Source organism: Labrus mixtus, chromosome 24 (assembly GCF_963584025.1).
Source record: "Labrus mixtus chromosome 24, fLabMix1.1, whole genome shotgun sequence".
In the NCBI taxonomy this organism is placed as follows: domain Eukaryota; kingdom Metazoa; phylum Chordata; class Actinopteri; order Labriformes; family Labridae; genus Labrus; species Labrus mixtus.
Window position 1 is genome coordinate 12,484,982 of NC_083635.1, and position 19,992 is coordinate 12,504,973.

General features: G+C 46.8%; 1 protein-coding gene across 1 annotated transcript; it reads left to right on the forward strand.

Annotated features, from left to right (window-relative positions):
* The first annotated feature begins 3,246 nt into the window (after nucleotides 1-3,246).
* On the forward strand, nucleotides 3,247-18,355 carry LOC132959474 (double-stranded RNA-specific editase 1-like). Its single transcript, XM_061032501.1, has 10 exons — nucleotides 3,247-3,404; nucleotides 11,077-11,151; nucleotides 12,772-13,736; nucleotides 14,592-14,706; nucleotides 15,014-15,182; nucleotides 15,266-15,420; nucleotides 15,509-15,677; nucleotides 16,253-16,434; nucleotides 16,618-16,796; nucleotides 17,137-18,355. The coding sequence occupies exons 1-10, from the start codon at nucleotides 3,305-3,307 to the stop codon at nucleotides 17,311-17,313; spliced, it is 2,286 nt and encodes a 761-aa protein (XP_060888484.1). The 5' UTR covers nucleotides 3,247-3,304; the 3' UTR covers nucleotides 17,314-18,355.
* Nucleotides 18,356-19,992: the final 1,637 nt, after the last annotated feature.

Below are 19,992 nucleotides of genomic sequence, written 5' to 3' on the forward strand. Positions count from 1 at the left end.
AGATGCAGGGGGGGAGTGAGGAAAGCCCCCTCACCCCCCCCCCCCCCCCCCCCCCCACCTGTCTCTGCAGCCCCTCCCCCCCTCCTGACCTGTCTCTTCTTTACGTCAAACATTTACAACACATAAATGTCACAGAGTAAGAAATCCTCTGAGAGTCTAAAATCGCTGGTTTTCAGAGGGAGGTTTTGTATGGTGGACCCTCTGGACCCTCACATCGACCCTGAAGGGTCTTAAAAGTGCTGACTTTCTGTTTCTCAGCATCCTCTCTTGTCCTTGTCAGACCCCTGCGCCCCCCCCCTCCACCCTCTCTCCCCCTCACATCCCATCACTCCCCCCCCCTCTCTCTCTCTCTCTGCAAAATATGTAAATTTGAAAGTAGGCTGCAGACATCCCCCTCCTCGTGTTCGCTCCTCATCCTGTGTGTGTGTGTGTGTGTGTGTGTGTGTGTGTGCAGGGATTTCAAAAAAAGAAAGAAATCATGCATCCTCCTTCCTGTGCTCGGGCTCTTCTTCTCTTCTTCTCCGTCACACTCACGTTTGATTTCCTGACGCTGACGGCGAACACCGCTCAGAGATTCACTAACAAGGAGTCTGAAGATAAAATTGTCTTGTTTTTTTTTGGAGGTCTTTTAAGGTCACTGTGCAGCTCTGAGGATGATTCATGATGCTTCTTACACATTTAGGGCTGCTTTTACTTTGACAATCTTGGTTATTTCTCCTTCTCTTAGTGTTTTTTTAATCACAATCATCCTCCTAAACATCTCTCGACAAACGATAACGAGACTAAATCTTTGAGGCTTTCATGAAAAAGAAGATTTGTTGTTTTTGTGAACGTGCTGCACACTTAGACGTTGTTAAGTTAATTATTTTAAGGATATTTAATTGTCGTTTGAGTTTTTTTTTTTTAAGGAAGCTGTTCAGATTAACTAAAGTTCACCACGTCGAGGCCTGAGATGTGAAACGATGGTCGGTCTCTTCAGTCGGACGCCCTGCACGAGTATCAGTGACCTCTCAGGTTCATCACTCTTCACTGTTTGTTGTCTGCACGTGTTTAAAGTCTATCTGAGGTCGTCTTCCTTCATGACCTCTGACCTCCATCATCCAGACGAGTACAGGGACTTATCGTCTTCAGTCTCAGGACCTTTTCTTACCGTCTGTTCCAAAAGAACTGAACCGGAGAAAAAGGTGTTTCAGTTTGCTGCTCCCTTTACTCTGAACCAATCACAAGCAGAGCTGAGACTTAACCAGCTGCTCTCAACGACTTGGAGGCGGCCACATCTGGCTGCAGATGTTCTCTCCTGGTTAAATAAAAATGTATATCAATATTCAAACATGAACTGAGCCGTCGTGTCTTTGTGTCTTTCAGCTCCGTCTCGTTAAGTCCTCGCAGACGCTCTCCTGACGACGGCGCTCGAACAGGTCAGTTCACTTTTTCCTGCCTCTGCAAAGACTTTGACACAAGACCCATCCTCACGCACTACATTTCCCATCATGCAACGTTCACTCCACGACCCTCTACATAATCAAATGACATGCAAAACGTTTCCCTTCATCATGACGTCTCAGAGGAGAGATAACGATGATGACATCACAGTGACATCATCATTATTATTTTAATGGATTAAATTATTTCCAGGTCGTGATAATGAGCGCGTCTCTCTCTCTCTGCAGCTTCTTGAGTTTGATATCACTGACTCAATAGAAAGATGTGCTCGCTGTTCAAACAAAGGTAAACAGCACCACCTTGTGGGCTGAATACAGCATTACACCTCAGGGGTTACACCTGTTCTCCTCCTCTGATTGGTCTTTTTTTGGAGAGTTATGAAGTTGAATTTTGTTGCAGGAAAATCTTACAAGGAGATAATTTGTGTCTCTTTCATCAGAAGTTTCAGTTTCAGACTTTTTGCTGCAGCAGAAAAAACCTGCAGACGATTCTGAGACACTTTGCATGAACAGTAACTTCATTTAACCACCAACAAATCACACCTGAGCTGATCGAACAACATTTCCTCTCGTGGTTATAAATCTGATGTCTGCAGCAAACCTCACTTTTTCTGAGTCCTCGTCGTCGTTGTTGTTGTTCGGGCTTCAAAGACGAGACTTTAAGTGTTTCCTGTTTTCAGATCTGGAAAGGTACATCGGTCCGTTTTCTTGATGCTTGTTGAGATAAAATGGTTGTTGTGACGTTCTGCAAAAGTGAAACCCTGAAAAAAGATGAAGATGAAGAGAGTCTGGACACACTCCAGCCTGAGTCTCTCAGAAAGTTCAGAGCCTGTTATTGAGCAGGAGTTTGTGTGTGTGTGGTCGTGCAGGTTTATTTTTTTTTATCTGTTTGAAGAAGATCTGCTCTTCTGTCTGTCAGCTGAGTTAAGCTTTTATTTTGAAAAGATCCTCGTGGAGGGAGATGCTCACGTGTGAAGGTGTTGTTCCTCTGCCAGCTGAAGGGTTAAGCTTTTATTTTGAAAGGATCTGTCTGCTTGTCGTGGAGGGAGAGGCTCAGGTGTGTGTTCACCTGTTCCCCCGTGTCGTCTTCCTCGACGGGATGGTCAAATAAAATCTGCTCATCGTCACTTTAATGAGTCTGCTCAGCTCTGAGGGTGTACTTCCTCTGTCAGCCACCAGGGGTCAGTGCTGCCTTTAAGTTGGAGTTCACACCTTCACATAAAGGTGAAATAATAATAATCTTGATTTAAAATATCCAGATTTCTTATCAGACATGAAGTCACGCTGACTTTATTATTTTTTAGCTTCCTGTCTTAAAAGTTTGACAAACACGAGGAGGAGAATTTACCTCTGACACATGATATTTATATTTTATTTTATTAATAAAGTTCCTCTCTCTTTAGTGTAACGTGTGCAGAGTTTAGGTTGTAGTCCTCCAAGCAGGCGGCCTCGGTTCAAATCCAACCTGTGGCTCCTTTCCTGCTTGTCTGTCCCCTCTCTCTCTCTCTCTCTCTCTCTCTCTCTCTCCATCCACTGTCCTATCTCTAAAATAAGGAATAAAAAGCCCCACAACATTTTTGCCCCTTAGCCGCTCTGACTGCCCTTTGACCTCTTAGTTTGTGTGTGATGGAGGAACATTTCAAAGGTCATTTTTTATATTTTTAAAGATTCAATCAGATTTAAAAAAAGAGGAGAGAGAGGAGGGAGGAGACTGTTTACCACAGCTCTCTGCTCCTCCTCCTCCTCCTCCTCCTCCTCCTCCTCCTCTGTACAAAGTTACACAGACACGCTCGCTCTCAGTATTTAGTGTTGGAGCCTGCAGGCGAGCTGAAGGGGTGAATTATCCGCTCGTCGTCTCCATCATGACTCTGCTGCTGGACGTCTCTCGCTCTGCGGCCGCGTACAGCTGTCTGATCCGCCGCCGCTTCAAGAGGAGGAGGAAGAAGCGTTCTGAGCGCAAAGGTACTCGTGCACCCGCCGCCGCCGCGTCCTGACACCTGACAGTCAGAGAGCGGGGCAGACACACACACAGAGAGAGAGAGAGGAGTGATTGCTGCAGGGACAGAGGTTGTTCCGTCCTGACTTTGTGTTCCAGGCTCTGAGTTTTGCTCACTTATCTTCTCGTTTATTTGCGTCTTCTGTGGCTCCATGTTCTTAATTTTAGTCTCTGTTGATTTTGTTTCATGGAAGAATGCATCCTCGGGTAACTTTCTGACACACTTCACAGAGGAAAGAGAAGTCGAGGATAGATTTAGAGTGTCAATGATGCAGGATTCTCAGGTTGTAAATCAACACTCACACACAAGTCAGGTCTTTTTATTCTATTTCTGATCGTGAGAGCAGAAAACATCCGATCAAACACAAACAAACGATTCATTTTTAAGGATTTATTCTGGATGTTATAGAAATCAGCAGGTCAGAGAAGGAGAGGCTGCTCAACGTTTGTTGTTCCTTTATTTACCTGACGAGTATCTGACGCTGAAACCATCCAATAATGAAGTTCAGTTATTGAACAGGAATGATTTCTTTGAACCAGAATGTCTCGTTAAAGTCCAGATTTAGTCCCTTAAAGGTCCACTCAGTGAGCTGTGTAGAGAGTGAGATGATAAAGGTATCTTACTATCTGATCATTAAGGAAACATGTTGAAGTGCTGGCTTCTCTGACAACAATGCAGCAGCCAGTATGTCCTCCTTCTAACTTTAGATTCTGCTCCTGAATGCTCTGGATTTGTTTGGACCAGAGAAGGTAGGTGCTTTTAAGGCAATCCCCCCCCACACGGCCGTTTTGGACGCCCCTCTGTTTGCCAGATATGAGAGCAGTTATCAGGTCAACAGGTGTTGCAGCGATGGAAGCGGGCAAGAGAAGTGGTTCAGATAGAAGTGATTGTACCCGACCTGAAAAGCCTCTGCATGTTTCTAATAAGCTCCTTGTGAACACGTGAACGTTTACAAACACTAAGTGGGCGTTGTTTTATTTTTTTTTGGGGGGGGGGGGGGGGGGTTATTTGCATGCACGGCGAGGAGGAGCCCGTCATCGTCCCTGCTAAGCGGCGTGTTGTGAGATGAACTGAAGTGTGAGTTTAATCTACTGGGAGCAAAAGTGAATTTCAGACGAGCTATAAGCCGATGTGCTCTGTGAGGCGAGGACGCCCTGCCGCCGCCGCCGCCACTCAGGGGCGCGCGCGTGCGTGCGTGCGTGCGTGCGTGCGTGCGTGTGTGCGTGTGCGTGTGCGTGTGCGTGCGCGTGCGCGTGCGCGTGTGCGTGTGTGTGTGTGTGCGCGCTTTAAAGATCTGTGTCTGTCTGCTCTGTGATGTGGAGGAGCCGATACAGACCCCTCCTCTCTCCTCCCCCTGAAGCTCTGCTGATAACCCGACTCCCCTCTGAAACCTTCACACACACACACACACACACACACACACACACACACAGACACACTCACACACTCAGACAGGTGAGGAAGAGCCTCCTGTTGAACCAACACTGACTTTTAATTGAAGCACATTTCAGGTGAGATCTGTATCTTCTCTCCTCTCCCGAGTTTTCAGATGAAATCAGGATGTGTGACAGACGATCATCCCGCCCGTCGCTAATAAAGAGAAAGGTATTTACACGAGTCAAACTCACCTGTCAGGTGTCACAGCGTCAAGAAATAACTCATCAGGACTGAGCAGAGAAATGATGAAGGGACGGCTGCAGATTAAACAAAGATGCTGCAGTCAAACATCGGTCGTGTTTTAGAGCACAAAGACCTTTATGGATTTCTAAATGTGACGCTAATATGTGCAGCTCTACTTCATATTTCCCCGACCCCACGTGGTCCTCTCTTCTGTCTGTTCAGAGTAACTTTATCAGTTTATTCTCCCCTCCCTCTTCTCCTGGCACTCTCTCTCATTTTCATTTAACGCTAGCACAGGTAGCCCGCGCCTCCTGGGCCTGAAAATTGCTGCTGACTACCTGCTGAACGCTCTGGGACTGAGAGGAGGAGGGAGCAGCGGAGCGCGGATGTTTCTCATTAGAGAGAACATCATCTAATAGCGAGAATATCTCTGCTACAAGTGACAACGATACTCAGGGCTGTTTTCTCTGGAAGTGCAAGGGGTTAAAAATCCCCGTAAATGAAAGCGGTAACAATCTTTTGACCAAGCAGCAACCAACTTCAAGGGCTTCAAAATGTAGTAAACCTGCAGTTCCTCCAGTGTCCACTAGAGTCTGTCTCCTGCAGTGAGTCAGTCCCCATAGAGCTCCATGTTAAAATGTCTAACTTTACAGCTGCAGTTCCTCCAGTGTCCACTAGAGTCTGTCTCCTGCAGTGAGTCAGTCTCCATAGAGCTCTATGTTAACCTCTGAGCCGTGTTTGTGCAGCCTAGTTTTTCTCCCTGCAGACATGACGGCAGGTCGTCGTGATATTCTTTCTTTGCCTGAATTTTTTCTTCTTCTTAAGATCTCAGAAGTTCATACTGAGATATCCCATCCCCCCCCCTCCTCCTCCTCCTCCTCCTCCCCCCTCGCCCTCAGTGACCCTCCTCCATCTTTCCCTCTCTGCATCAGCGGCCTCGCTGAGCACAACAGATGGTTATCTCCGCTCACCTCGGCCTCGTCAGGGCCGAGTCCTCCGCTATCTCCCCGAGAGCGCGCCCAGGGCTGATGTTGAATTTCACACCCCACGGCCTCGGGATTAGAGAGAGCGGGGGCTGATGGACTGACGGGCAGGTGGAGGAGGAGGAGGAGGAGGAGGAGGAGGAGGAGGCGGGGAGGAGCTGTCTGCTGATGCCTAACAAGCAGAGTGTGTCTCTGGCGCTTCGAGTGCTGTCGCCGCTCTCAATTCATTCTTTAATGAAGCTGCATTTTAAAAATATATCTTTCTGTCCGTATGTTTCTTTAGTCTCTAAACTGTCAAAGAGCCCTTTAGGAGGCGTTTTAAGGCGCAGTTCGGCCTTGTTTGGTTGCTGTCCAGCCTCTGTTTTAGGAGTTCAGGTGGGTTTTGGCTCCACTTTTCCCTCCGTGTATTAGAAAAACTTGAGTAAACAGAGTAAGAACAACATTTTTTTTTACTGCTGAATTGGAGAAAATAAAGTCGTCTGAGCCTCTGAAGGACACTCGGAGGCTTCACACGTCTCTCTCGCTCTCACAGCCTCTCTGTGAAATCTTTATGACGGCTTTAATTTGCTGTGCGGCCGGGCGGTAGCTGCAGGGGCCGAGCGGCGCTGTATCAATTCTACACGCTAATGTGACTCACTTAACCAACAGGGCGTCCATGCAGACCATCACACTGGCCCCCTTCCTCCCCCCTCGCTGAGACATTCGCGCTGCTGACGGCAGACTATCGAAGCCGCTGTAGCGTCCTCTCTGCTGGGGGGCACAGAGACGAGCCGGCCGGCCTGAAGGTGAAGCAATTAAGAGGATTTTCAGTTTGCACGCTGCAGAGGACACACAAAGAGGGATATGATTTCATAGAGCTCTACAGACGACCACAGGAAGCACTTCAGAACACAGCTCAAGGTCATCTGAGGTCACGATGCTTCAGATACGACGAGTTATAAGATTTACAATATTGGATGATTATTTCTGGGGCCGTTTAAGGATTTAAAAAAAGAAGATTAATAATGAGAAATAAAATGTCAACAATGTAAGTTCAGTTTGCAGCTCTGTTTTGGTCTCCACCGTTCTCGGAATACTCGATATGTACGTCCCAATTAGAGTCAGATAGACCATAAACCAAGGGAGGGTTAGGGGCGGGGCTACTGCCTAAATGAATCCTTCAAACTGCCACAAACCAGACGACATAGAATCCCTTTAAATAGCCGCTTTAGGGTTCCTTAAAATTGCCTCCAAAGGGTACGATAACACAGAACGCTTAGTTACAGTAAGACAGCGATGTAGCGGTTCATTTAAATCATTCAAAACTTCTTTTTTTTTTGCGGTGCCATCAGGCAGACGATCTGATCTGATTCTCTTGTAATGTGTTTCAAATGTCACGTCTCCGTCCCGCCTCGTGGCATGCGAGAAAGTGAATCTAAAGGAGGAACTTCCAGGAGGAATCGCGGGTTAATAATCGTTTTGTACCTTTCGGAGCTGAAAAGGTCAGACAATTATCTCGTTGAACTGAGCAAACTTTACGGAAATGTCTTAATTTCTTGATCACGGGGGCGAAATGTCAGCTTTGAATTTAATTTAAATTTTATATCCGACACCAAACTTCATGTTTTTCTTTAGTTATAAGATGATAAGCATTTTTCTTCCTCACTTTTTCTCTTCTGATTTTACGTCCAGGTTTCCCCTCTCTCTGTCCGCCATCTCATCCCCTCTCCTGCCCGTCGATGTGTCACGCCGCGCTCCGTCAGGGTCCAATTCCTGCTCGTCTCACAAATGTCATTTCATGGCGACAAAATGGAGTTTGTGTGTGAGAGAAGCGCAGCGCCGTCGGCCGTGTTTCTGTCAGCGTCGCATGTCTGAGGCCCTCCTCGCTGTCTGCCTCTCCTCCGCCATCGATCCGTCTACATTAGACCTCTGAGAGAGTCCTGTGACAGATGTTTGCAGCTGTTTTTTTTCTCTCTCTCTCTCTCTCTCTCCTGCTCTGATTGTAACTCGCCCCGAGCGCCTGAAATCCATTTATCCCCGTCTGCTCAGTCACCTCTGATGTCCAGGTTCTGCGTTGACGGGGTTTCCTGATGGCGGTCTAACACCCCCTCAGGTCGCGTGTCCAACATGTCCACAGCTCTAAACAGTGTTTTAATTTATGTTCTACCCCTCCAGGAGGCCACGACTTAATAAGACAGATTGATTTCTCACGCTTTAGCCTTTTAACGATGAATGATCCTCGCAGCCTGCCATCAGTTTTCACATTGATTTTGCTTCCAGGCGGCCGTTACTGTCGACGAATATCAATACACTGTAAAACAACAACATCTACTTACAGGGAAGCAACAGAGAGTATTTAAATTTGCAGCAAAGTTTCTTAAAGGGGAAGTCCGTTTGTCTTCGTTACATCTTGAAAAACAGAACTGCAGAACTCGCTGCCTCATTCGTTCCTCTTATTTTGGAGCTTAAAGCAACGACATGGAGGAATTCAGTTTGGTGAATTCAGCTTTGCACCGATCTGACACTAAAGGGCGGAGCTAGACACACTGCAGTCTGTTGATTGGTCGAAAGAAATTGTCACTTCCCGTGCAAGAGCGGTGAAAAAAGTCAGGTACAGGTCGTGGCTAAATGTCTACATGGACGAGGAAAGAGACTCGGATGGATTCATTTGTATCAAACCTAGACGCTCGCTTTTCTGCCGTGTATTTGACCTTTGACCTCGCCTGTTTGGACGTGAAGTTAACCTTTTTGCTTCCCTCCATTTGCTCCGGGTGTATCTGCTGTTTCACACCTCCACACAATGTGGAACGTTATTTGTCGAGCAGTGACACAAAGCACCGTCAACAAATTGGAAGAGAAAATGAGATTTTTGGAGGATAACCAGCGGGCGGGGATGGAGAGTGGCGTGCACGTTAGAGGCGACCGTGCGTGTCGTACGGAGTCCATCAGACGGAGAGGACAAAATGAATAAATCTATTTGTACTCCCACTCTCCTGCTGCAGATCATCCATCGCCAGCGCACTAACCACAGCAGCTCTCTGGAGTCGACACATTTACACGCCGAGGCGGAGAACGCCGTGTGTGTATTCAAACAAATAAAGACGATATGAAGAATACTCTCAAAGTTTAAACTCTCGAGGAAAAACAAGACAACAAGCTCCTCCTGAGCTCGTTCTCCAACTGACCATGACTGGTCCAAACAAATCCAGAGCATTCAGGACCAGAATCTAAACTTACTGGCTGCTGCGTTGTTGTCAGAGAAGCCAGCAGGAAATCCCCTTGAACTTTTGAATAAAACCTTCAAACATTTAAAGTCGATGTTTGAGTCTCCCATTCAGCCAGAATCAGACGCTTTGTTAGCCAACATGGAGAAACGTTTTAAATCTGTGTTTTCTTTCTGTCTGTATTATGTCGCCATGTTGAGCTCGGGATGTTTTCTCTGTTTAAATCCATGAACACAAAGTCCACCGTGTTTGCTGTGCTCATCTACAAGTGAGCAAACCTCAATTAGACCCACAGAAAACAGCTAATCAGCTTTCCTCTGGAGGGAGAACGGCGTGAAACAAGGAGCCGATGGGATTGACGGGAGAACGACTCGGGAGGGGTATAATCGCCGCTCTGTGTGCAGATACGGGCCCCCCTGCCCCGCCGCCACTCAGCTGTGTGGCTGCAAACATTAGAAATGACAATGTTATCAGACGCTCCATTGTGTGAGCCGGCTGGAGGAGAGCAGGGCTTAGGTTCCCTTTTTTTCTCCAGATAACAGAAGAAGAAAATTAACTCAGAGGAAGTCAAATGTCAACAAATGTAGTTATCAGGACGACTGGTGACAGACACGGGAACTTCTGGAGGGTTTGGAACGCTCATTGAGAAACCTCGTTTTCTCAAAATTACCCAATCTGACAGAAGTGACTGAACGGGGAGCGTCTTTAACGTCTGCGTCTTCAATTCACATCTAACAGAAGAAACCTTTACACACTGCATGTTTTAACCAAACTAGATTCTGGCACGGCCATCGACCCCAACAATCCAGAGGAACTAATATTTGAACAACTGGGTTCTATTGCTACATATTTTGGGGTCTGAGTGGCTGTTGTTTTTGTGTTTTTATAGATTTCCATGTTCTGTTTTTTTTTTTATCTCTAACTTGATGGTAAAGGTGTCGCTGTCCGTGGTGCTGAAACCAGTCAGCTGTGGCGTGATCCTTTTTAAACTATTCTTAAATAAAAAACTATAATATCTACAGACTTCATTCTTTTTACGACAGAGAGCTAAAACTTCTGCCTTTAATGTCATCACACTGCGTATTTAATGATGATGTCATAACATTACAAGAGTGTGAGAGAGATTGGCACAACAGCGGTGGTTAGGACGTTACTCCAACATGTGTTTACCTCATGATCTGAAACTTTGTTTGGACATCCAGCATTGTAACACTTTGAGAGTTTTAAAATGGGGTTCAGCAGAATAGGTCAACTCTAAATACTAAAAGGCCTAGAAGTGAACCTTGGGGTACCCCATAAGAACTTTAGTACCTCTGAGGAAGAACCCTCTAACTTTATAACCTGTTTTCTTCCACTGAGATCATTTGCATGTGCTGCCAAGAATCAATTGAGTTGCCAGATTGTGACTCCTGCAGCTCGCACAGTGTCTCTGCGTTTTCAAACTCCTCTACCGTAATAATGTCATCAAAGAAGACGGGAGTTTTACTGTTAAGTCACCAACAATGTCTTTTACTCCTGTAAGGTTCGGAACAGTCTCATATTTTCCGACATCAAACTTGTGGTTTGATTAAAAGACACTTTGATGTCACTTGGTGAGAATCGACATGAAAGTGTAATTATCTGAGACAGAGCAGCTGAGTGTAATCCACTTTAATAAAAAGCTTTGAGCGCTCTCTTCAAGCACAAATATCTGATCCATCTTCTCAAACAAAGTCGGATACGTTCTCCGATCAGGATCCACGTCGCTGCTTTGGTAGTTTGACTAGAAGCGTCTCGTCTTTGAAGGCGGCGTCCCTGACTGAACTTTGTCTTCCTTGTGTGTTTCCTTCAGGTCGAGTTGGAGCTCGGGTACCTCGAAACCAGCAGAGGCTGCTCTCCGGGGAGGCGGACGAAGAAGAAACCATGAGTGAGTCTTTCCTTTTTATTTGATCGTTCACAGAATCAGCTCGGAGTAAAGATGAACGATTTCAAGCATGGAGGTAAAAACTTTCAGAGCTGCTCTGATGTTTTTCTCTCCTTGAAAACATGGTGTGTTTCTTTCTGCCCGCTCAGAAGGTTCAGATCAGGGTTAAGTCCCGGGGTCAGCGTGTCTGTCCTGATAGCTGAGTCCATTCTGATAGCTTGTCACCTTTATACTCAACAGAAAAGCTCCCTAAAGCCCGGTTAATTTTTGCCCTGAAGTATCCTGACCCGGGATGAACCCAGGTCTGATTGTTCTGGAGGTAAAACATGGATACAGCGAGGATAAGAGAATATGCAGGGCAAAGTCAATGAACTGATTTTGGATGTAAAATCTGATCAAAGAGAATATTGAGTCCCATGTTTATGACTCTCTCTTTGCTACATCTGCTGGACTTTAATCTTTAGTTTCTGTCCCTTCATAAAATATATAATGCTGGCTGTAGCTTTGGCCCTTGTTGGCCACCGTAGTAATCCTGTCCGTGTTTTGTCTAAACCAAAGAGAAACCAGCGGGGAGGAAACGTGGATTATGTCGGACAGTTTAGCCAGCGTAGCATTCAAGGTTGTTCAAAGACTTTGTGCTGAAATGTAAGCGAACAGGACCGACCTTCAAATCGGAAACAGAACCGCTCAGACCTCAGAGTTTTGACTTTGCAGTTTCTCGTCTCTCTTACTCTGAAGAAGAGTTTCTGTTTGAGCTTCGTGTGGATATTTCTGCATGACAACAACAATAACAGAGCGCCCCCTCCTCCCTGCAGACCGTTAATCAGCCCTCTCTGTTGTAGCGCGGGGTTTATCATCCATTGTGTTTGAGTCCCGTCCTCTGTTAGCGCGCTTGTTTTCTTCTTCTACAGTCGTCAACTCAGCTCACTGTACACTGAATGGTTTTACAGTTCATATAAGGAGGAATAACTCTAATCCACCTGTGAGTCCTTTGATGGAATCGGAAAGCCTTCTAACCTCCTTATCGAGCGTTTTTAGGAGCTTTTCTGTCTGAATCTGCAGATTTGATGTCATAACTTGTCCTAATCTCTCTGATGTTTTCCTTCAGGCTCAGTTGAAAAACAGAATTATTTTGGGAAATCGTTCTTTGCAGCCTTTTTTCCTTTCTTTCCGAGCCAGCTCTCTAAACCTGCCTTCATAGGATTGTTCTCTGTCCTGAGCACCCAAAGGAGTAACCTCTGGAGCTTTTGCTGGAGGATGTTATAAATGGAAATTTACATTAAGTTCCATCAGCTTTGTGAACCGGGCCGGGTGATTTGTGTTCCAACTGCACCGAGGATCATCCAGAGATAGAACAAGTAGATTCCTGACGCTAATAGACGGAGTCAGTTTGTGGTTGCTTTACTTGAGAATAATTGAAGTTCAGGTTATTTGCATCATTTACCATTTTCTAGTCCTATATCTGTGTCATAGATTAAAGAATATGTTGAGATTAAACCTGCACCATGAAGGAACACACATCACTTGTTCAGTTTGCAAAGAGAGATAAAGGAATCTCTAAATTTTACATTTACAAGATCCTGCAACGAAGGCGTTGTGAGTTACTCTTTCTGGGCACCGCAGGTTCGTGCAGCACAGATGTTAAAGAAAACCGCAACGTGGGCAACCTCTTCTCCAAAGGGGGGGTCACGGCGGAGGCTGCTCAACTCCCCAATGGGAGTGCTGGGGGTGGGAGGAAGCGTCCCCTTGAGGAGGGCAACAACGGGCACACGCACTCAAAGTATCGGCCCAAGAAGCGTAAGAAAGTCCCGGGGCCCATCCTGCCGAAGAACGCACTCATGCAGCTCAACGAGATCAAACCGGGCCTGCAGTACAAGCTGCTGTCTCAGACCGGACCGGTCCACGCCCCCGTCTTCGTCATGACTGTGGAGGTCAACGGGCAGCTCTTTGAAGGATCAGGTCCCACCAAGAAGAAGGCCAAACTGAGCGCGGCAGAGAAAGCTCTGAGATCATTTGTCCAGTTTCCAAACGCCTCGGAGGCCCACATGGCGATGGGCCGGACTCTGTCGGTCCACACGGACTTCACCTCGGACCAGGCCGACTTCCCCGACATGCTCTTCAACGCCTTTGAGACCTCCGCCCCTGTGGACGACCCGTTTTACCTCACGCCCAACGGGAACGGTTCATTCTGCTCGCTGGGAATCGAGTACCCGTTACTCCCCTCCCCCATCCCAAACCTGCTGCAGGCCCCCTTACCTCCACCCCCGTCCCCCTTCATTTCCCCGCCGAGCGGAAAGAACCCCTTCATGTCCCCAGCAAGCGGCAAGAACCCAGTCATGATCCTCAACGAGCTGCGGCCGGGCCTTAAATACGACTATGTGTCGGAGAGCGGGGAGAGCCACGCCAAGAACTTTGTGATGTCGGTGAGGGTGGACGCTCAGAGCTTTCAGGGCTCAGGGAGGAACAAGAAACTGGCAAAGGCTCGAGCTGCACAGGCCGCTCTTTCCGCTCTATTCAACATGCAGCTGGACCAGGCGCCATCGAAACAACCGATACCCCGAGAGGGACTGCAGCTCCACCTGCCACAGGTAAGAACTTTGAACCTTTGTGTTGTATACTCTAGTGTCCACTAGGGGCTGTCTCCTGCAGGGAGTCAGGAAGTGAGGAAAACATTTTAACATGGGGCTCTATGGGGATTGACTCACTTTTGGGGACAGCCTCAAGTGGCCACTGGAGGAACTGCAGTTTTTTTAATGCAGTTTGCCTCTAATCTACTGAAGTTCCCACTTGATTTTACGTCAGCTGAATCCATCTTGGTTGCTCATAAATATGTTAACAGAGCTTTATAAATTATTCGGTTGTTTTAGATCTCTGTGGTCTAAAGAAATCCTCGTGTTCTGACCCACCTGACAGAGTCTGAGTGAAGACGGAGAAGCCTCAGGAGCGTCGAACACACCGAGAATCTGTTTAGACGTGAACTAATCCCTGCCTGTAATCCCTGCACGCCGCTAACAAAGCCTCTATCTTAATGAGCATCTCGCTCCGAGTGCTTTTCAAACACCGGCGTTCATTATCGCGGCCTCTCGAGTCGCTCACTGAGCAGTCAGCGGAGCAGAGATCTGACTGTTCTAAGCCGCTCACATCTCCGCCTGTCATTCACACCACGGCTGATTTTTAATTGAAATATTCAGATGGAGTTTCAGCGCTGATAAGAAGAGCTTTCACTTGTGTTTACCGCACTGGTGCGTCTTTATTCTTCTTTTTTTAAACGTCTTTCTGCCACTTTTCTCTGCATAATTGTGTCAGAACTTTCACAAAGGAATGAAAACATATATAAATCTATGCACTCCTCAGAGACACTCCATAAAGCAGAGCTCACGTTTTCACATTAAGGCCTCAAATAATCCTGGTCAATTTTTTTTTTCTTCCCGTTTCTCCTTCAGGTCCTTGCGGACGCCGTCTCCCGCCTGGTCGTCGACAAGTTCAGCGAACTGACGGAGAACTTCACGTCTCCACACGCTCGACGGAAAGTGCTGGCGGGCGTCGTCATGACAACAGGTAAACCCAGTTCATCAGAGGGGGTGAGGGGGCTGCAGGACTGAACGCGGGGACTCTGCAGAGGAAGGAATTCACCGTGTTTCAGATTCTGAGTCGGCTGCAGGTTTCATTCCTCGTGGTGGTCGTGATGCTTTTTGTGTTCTTAGTAAAGATATCCGAGCTAACACCTGCGTCCCTTTCACAGACGTGAAGATGCTGTGAATAAAACCTGTTTAAAGGTTAAAGAGAAGGCTACTCTCAGAAATGTCAGAAAATGTTTGAAGAGAGTGATTCTAAACTCCTCCTGTCGGCCTTCTGTCCCGTACAGGTACGGATGTGAAGGAGGCCGAGGTGATCTGCGTCTCCACGGGGACAAAGTGCATCAACGGCGAGTACATGAGTGACCGAGGTTTTGCTCTGAACGACTGTCACGCTGAGATCGTGGCTCGCCGCTCGCTCATCAGGTTCCTGTACTCACAGCTGGAGCACTTCCTCAGGTGAGAGCTGACAGGTGTTACTCTCCGTGTCCTCTGAGGCGTTGACGCTGCATACTTTAACATCAAGTGTTTTCTGTCCGCAGTAACCACGACGAGGAGCATCAGAAGTCCATCTTCACCCGCTGTGAAAACACGCAAGGATTCCGACTGAAAGAAAACGTCCAGTTCCACCTTTACATCAGCACGTCGCCGTGCGGAGACGCCCGGATCTTCTCCCCTCACGAGGCCGGAATGGAGGGTGAGAGGAGGAGAAATTACGACACATGAATCATTTTTCAAAACGAGTGATAAAGATAGTGATGACTGTGTGTGTCGTTCCTCCTCAGATCAAGGAGACAGACACCCGAACAGGAAAGCTCGTGGACAGCTCCGCACGAAGATCGAGTCCGGGGAGGGAACCATCCCGGTCCGGTCCAGTAACACCATCCAGACGTGGGACGGGGTCCTGCAGGGCGAGAGGCTGCTCACCATGTCCTGCAGCGACAAGATCGCCAGGTTTGTGTTCTCTGAGAAACAGAATAAAACCCACAAACAGGAAACAACACACAGCCGGTTTGATGTCAACTTCGTCTCTTTTTCTGAAGGTTTGCGGCGCATTCGTTCCTGCGGCAGAGCTCAGGACGAATCACCACATTTAAAACCTGCAGCATAGTTTACAGTCTCTGTGTGTGTGTGTGTGTAAATAAACCAGCATTATCTGTAATTTAGCTTTAGCACAAACTGAAGTTTCCCTCTTCAGCGTGTTAGACGCAGCGCCGCAGAGCCACTCCAGGTCTGAAGGGTGTTTTGGAGCCGAGCAGCAGGACTCCTGATGATTATGTGCATGTGTGAAGAGGCTGAATTATCCGAGCAATCACTCGGTCAGGTGTCATGGCGCCTGCAGGGCTCTGATTAGCTCGTCTGTTGAATCTGCAGGAGGTCGCTAACAGCCTCGGGACTCCTCTGAGCTCCAATCAGATGGTGTTTTTGAACGAATTACTTCAGACAGGGTTGATGTTTGCAGATTTTAATGTCTGTCATTTAAAAACACAAATCTCAGTCCATACATCTTTGGTCGTGTGTGTGCTCAGGTGGAACGTGGTGGGCTTCCAGGGCTCTCTGATGAGCTACTTCACCGAGCCCCTCTACTTCTCCAGCATCATCCTGGGCAGCCTGTACCACGCAGACCACCTCTCCAGAGCCATGTACCAGAGGATCACCGAGATCGAGGACCTGCCGCCGACCTTCAGCCTCAACAAACCCCTGCTCAGCGGTGAGAAAGAAAAAACACTCAAACGACACCTTCTGTGATACTGAATTCATGACCGTGTTGCACAGTGTTTACAGCCTCTCTATCTGCACAAAGAGAAACGTCCTGTAACTCAAACTGCACTGCGCTTCTTCGTTTGGCCTCCATGTTCGTTTGTGTCCGGTCTAATGAGTCCGTGTCCTGCAGGAATCAGTAACGCGGAGGCTCGTCAGCCGGGAAAAGCTCCAAACTTCAGCGTGAACTGGGTGGTGGGCGATCAGGGTCTGGAGGTGATCAACGCCACCACGGGGAAGGACGACCTGGGTCGACCGTCCCGACTCTGTAAACACGCGCTGTACGGCCGCTGGATGCGCCTGCACTGCAAGGTAACCCTCAAATCTAGAGCACGGAGAGAGTCAGTGATAGAGAACACAGACGGATGCAGAGTCCTTTAAGTCTCAAAGACATGTTACAAGTTCTTCTTGTTGTTGTTTGAAGTCAGCATGTTGTAAAAAATGTGCAAGTTGTAATGTTTGGAGAGTTGTTGTAGTCGTCTTCTGACATTTCTTTTGGTCAGTTACTTGAGCAGTTTGTTTGGATCGACTGAAAGATTTGTCTTTTTAGCGACCTGCAGTAACCTTCAGAAACTCTCCAGAAAGTTAAAAGTACTTCACCCATGGTTCAATCTTTACAGCGAGCTCTTGTGTCCATGTTTCGTCCCTGCAGCTATCGTCCACCCTGCGGTTCAGGACGTCGAGGCCCGGCAGCTACAACGAAGCCAAGCAGGCGGCGGCCGAGTACCACAACTCCAAACAGAGCCTGTTCAGAGCTTTTCACAAAGCTGGCCTCGGAGCCTGGGTGAAGAAACCCATCGAGCAGGACCAGTTCGCTCTCACCACCTGAGACTAAACCCCACTTGCTGCTGCTGCGGCCGCCGCTGCATGCCGCTGCTGCATGCTGCACACTGCTGCTGCGGGTTGCTGCTGCAGGTGTTCTGACTTTCTGAAAGTGTTTGTGTCTAACTTCTCTGGATCGTCTCAGGCTGAATCCAGAAGTCTGAATCAGTGGATAAAAACTCCTCGTTCATTCTTGAATCTCCTTCTTCCTCTCAGCCAGCACTTAAAGAAATATTCAGTTATGCAACTTTATACAAAGACTAATGTACAAAGAGACTTTGAGAACTTGTAAAGAGTGAAAGAGTTCACTTTGCATGTCTGATGAATTTAAACCATCGGGACGTCTGCAGATTAAAGGTTTGTTTCATGTTCACTTCAGTGATCTCAGATGACATTTCTTCTACCTGGACGTCTAAAAACTGGAGCGACACTTCAATACATCCTGACTCAAACAGGCGAGAGAACTTTATGCAAAGAGAGTGGAACACGTCGTGCTGAGGTCGTCAAACGACAGTAATCTGACTTTCTGTTTCTGAAAAATCACCAAAGATGAAGCCAGCGTCAAACGTTTCAACTTTCATGTTTTTATTCGTTTAACAGTTTGTTTTAATTCCTCATGTCTTCCTCTACGGACAAGTCAAATGTTCGTTTGTGATTCTATTCAAACATCCTGTTTTATGTTCGATGAACCAAACTGACATCGCCTGTTATACCGGCACACATCATGTAAACTTCATCTTTCTTCTGGATGTAAAAACCTCAAACACACTCACAGGGTAAATGTCTCTTAATGTATTTATTTATTTTCATTACATATTTTAATAGCATGAATATTCCGGCTCCTGCCTCAGAACTTTATAAAAAGGGAGACAAAGACGTTTGTGTTTGAATCTTTACTGAAGTGAACGTATGAAAAGATTCCCTCTGAACGTGATCCCGAGCCTGAGGCCTGATGCATGAGCTCCACCTGTAAAGCATGAAAATATGAAACCTGTAGAAGCCGAGTCAACACACTGAGATACAGACCGAATAAAAACCTACCACACAGATTTGGGATGTTTTTGTTTATGGTGAAAGTAGTGGATGTGTTTGGTATTTCATCGTCTCAGTGTAACAGCTGTTTGAATAAATAACTAAGACTCGTCCTCCTCCTTTATTTGTCACATTATCAAACATCTTCCGTCTAGTGAAACGCGGCCCTCTCCTTTTGTTGTTGTTGACATGAAACTCCGAGCAGCTTCTGTTTATCTGCTCACATCTAAATCTGTCCTCTGGGCCGTCTGCACACTTTCACTTTGAGTCCTATCAGCCACCTGCACCTGTGCAACATGAGAGAGTCTGATAATCTCACTGTGGATTACCTGTCCTCTGTGCATCACCAGGGGACAGCCCGTCATCACCCCACCCCTCTCCCCCCTCCTCCCCCTTTAAAATGACGGACCTTTCTGTATGAACAGAAGCTCCGGCTCTGCATGGAGGCGAAGTTTAGAGATGATTGGAGGTGATAGAGTCGGGATGTAAGCGAGAGAAAAGAGCTTCAAGGTGAGCGCTCTTCATACTCCTCCACCTGCTCCAAAACATCCGCAAATTAAGTTCCTGCGTTCCCAGAAAATTAGAGTCTTTCCTTTTACTACTTTATTTGTTTGCAAGAAAAGAGAAGTCAATGCTTCACCTCACTGTGAGCAGGTATCTTTGGTGCACGCTACAAACAAAAGGTCACAGTTTGGTTGTTGAGGTACCAGAACTACAAATAAAACTAAAAAAAAGTTGTGGTTTCTGCATGGGCGTAGCAGAGGGGGTAAAGTGGGGCTCACTACCTGATGGATTGGATTGGGCCCTTAAATAAATCTCTAGTTTTTGTTTAGTATTTATGTCAGTCATGTGATGGCATTGTTGGGATCCATGAGTCGTCACACAATTTGTGAAACAGGTCGATTCTCTGTGAGATTGATGACTTTCTCTCTTTCTTTATTTGAGCTGATTTCAGCAGATCTCCCATCCTCCCTCTCTCTCTCTCTCGCTCTGCTGCTAGGTGGCTGAGGTCGTCCATCCATCAGGAATACTCCTCATTAGTCCCGCCTCACCTAACTCACCCGCCTCCCTCTGGATATCAAAGCCCATTAGAGGCTTAATGGTGCCCTGTGTGAGGCTGATGTTTCAACCGCCGTCTGTTTCATGCAAACTTTACACAGAGAGGCTCCTTTAAGACGGGGATTCTAACCAGGAACCTCCTCGCTGTGAGGCCACAGCACTAACCACTGCACCACCAGACAAGTTTTCTGCCTTTTAATGTTATATTATTTTCTTAGAAAGAAGAAAGAAGAGAAATAAGAGAAGAAGAAGAATGATGTAATACTTATTCATGAAATCTGGACTCTGCACATTCATTATTCTACCTTCATTTATTAATTCTGGTACCAGTCGATATAAAACCAACTGCATCAGATCCATCAAACAGTGAAATTCAAATCCTATGGTCTTTTTAAGGTAATATATCATGATTCATTAGTAATCAATAAGAGGAGGATCGAAGTGATTAATATTAAAATTGATGTTTTCAGGTGGAGGGTGGTATGGGCTCAGCTCCCTGATGATGTCATCACCTGATGTAAATCACAGCAAAGGTGTGTAATATGTGGGACCTTCGAGTCCATGCAGGGTCTGAATTTTAATTTCTGTTTTGGAA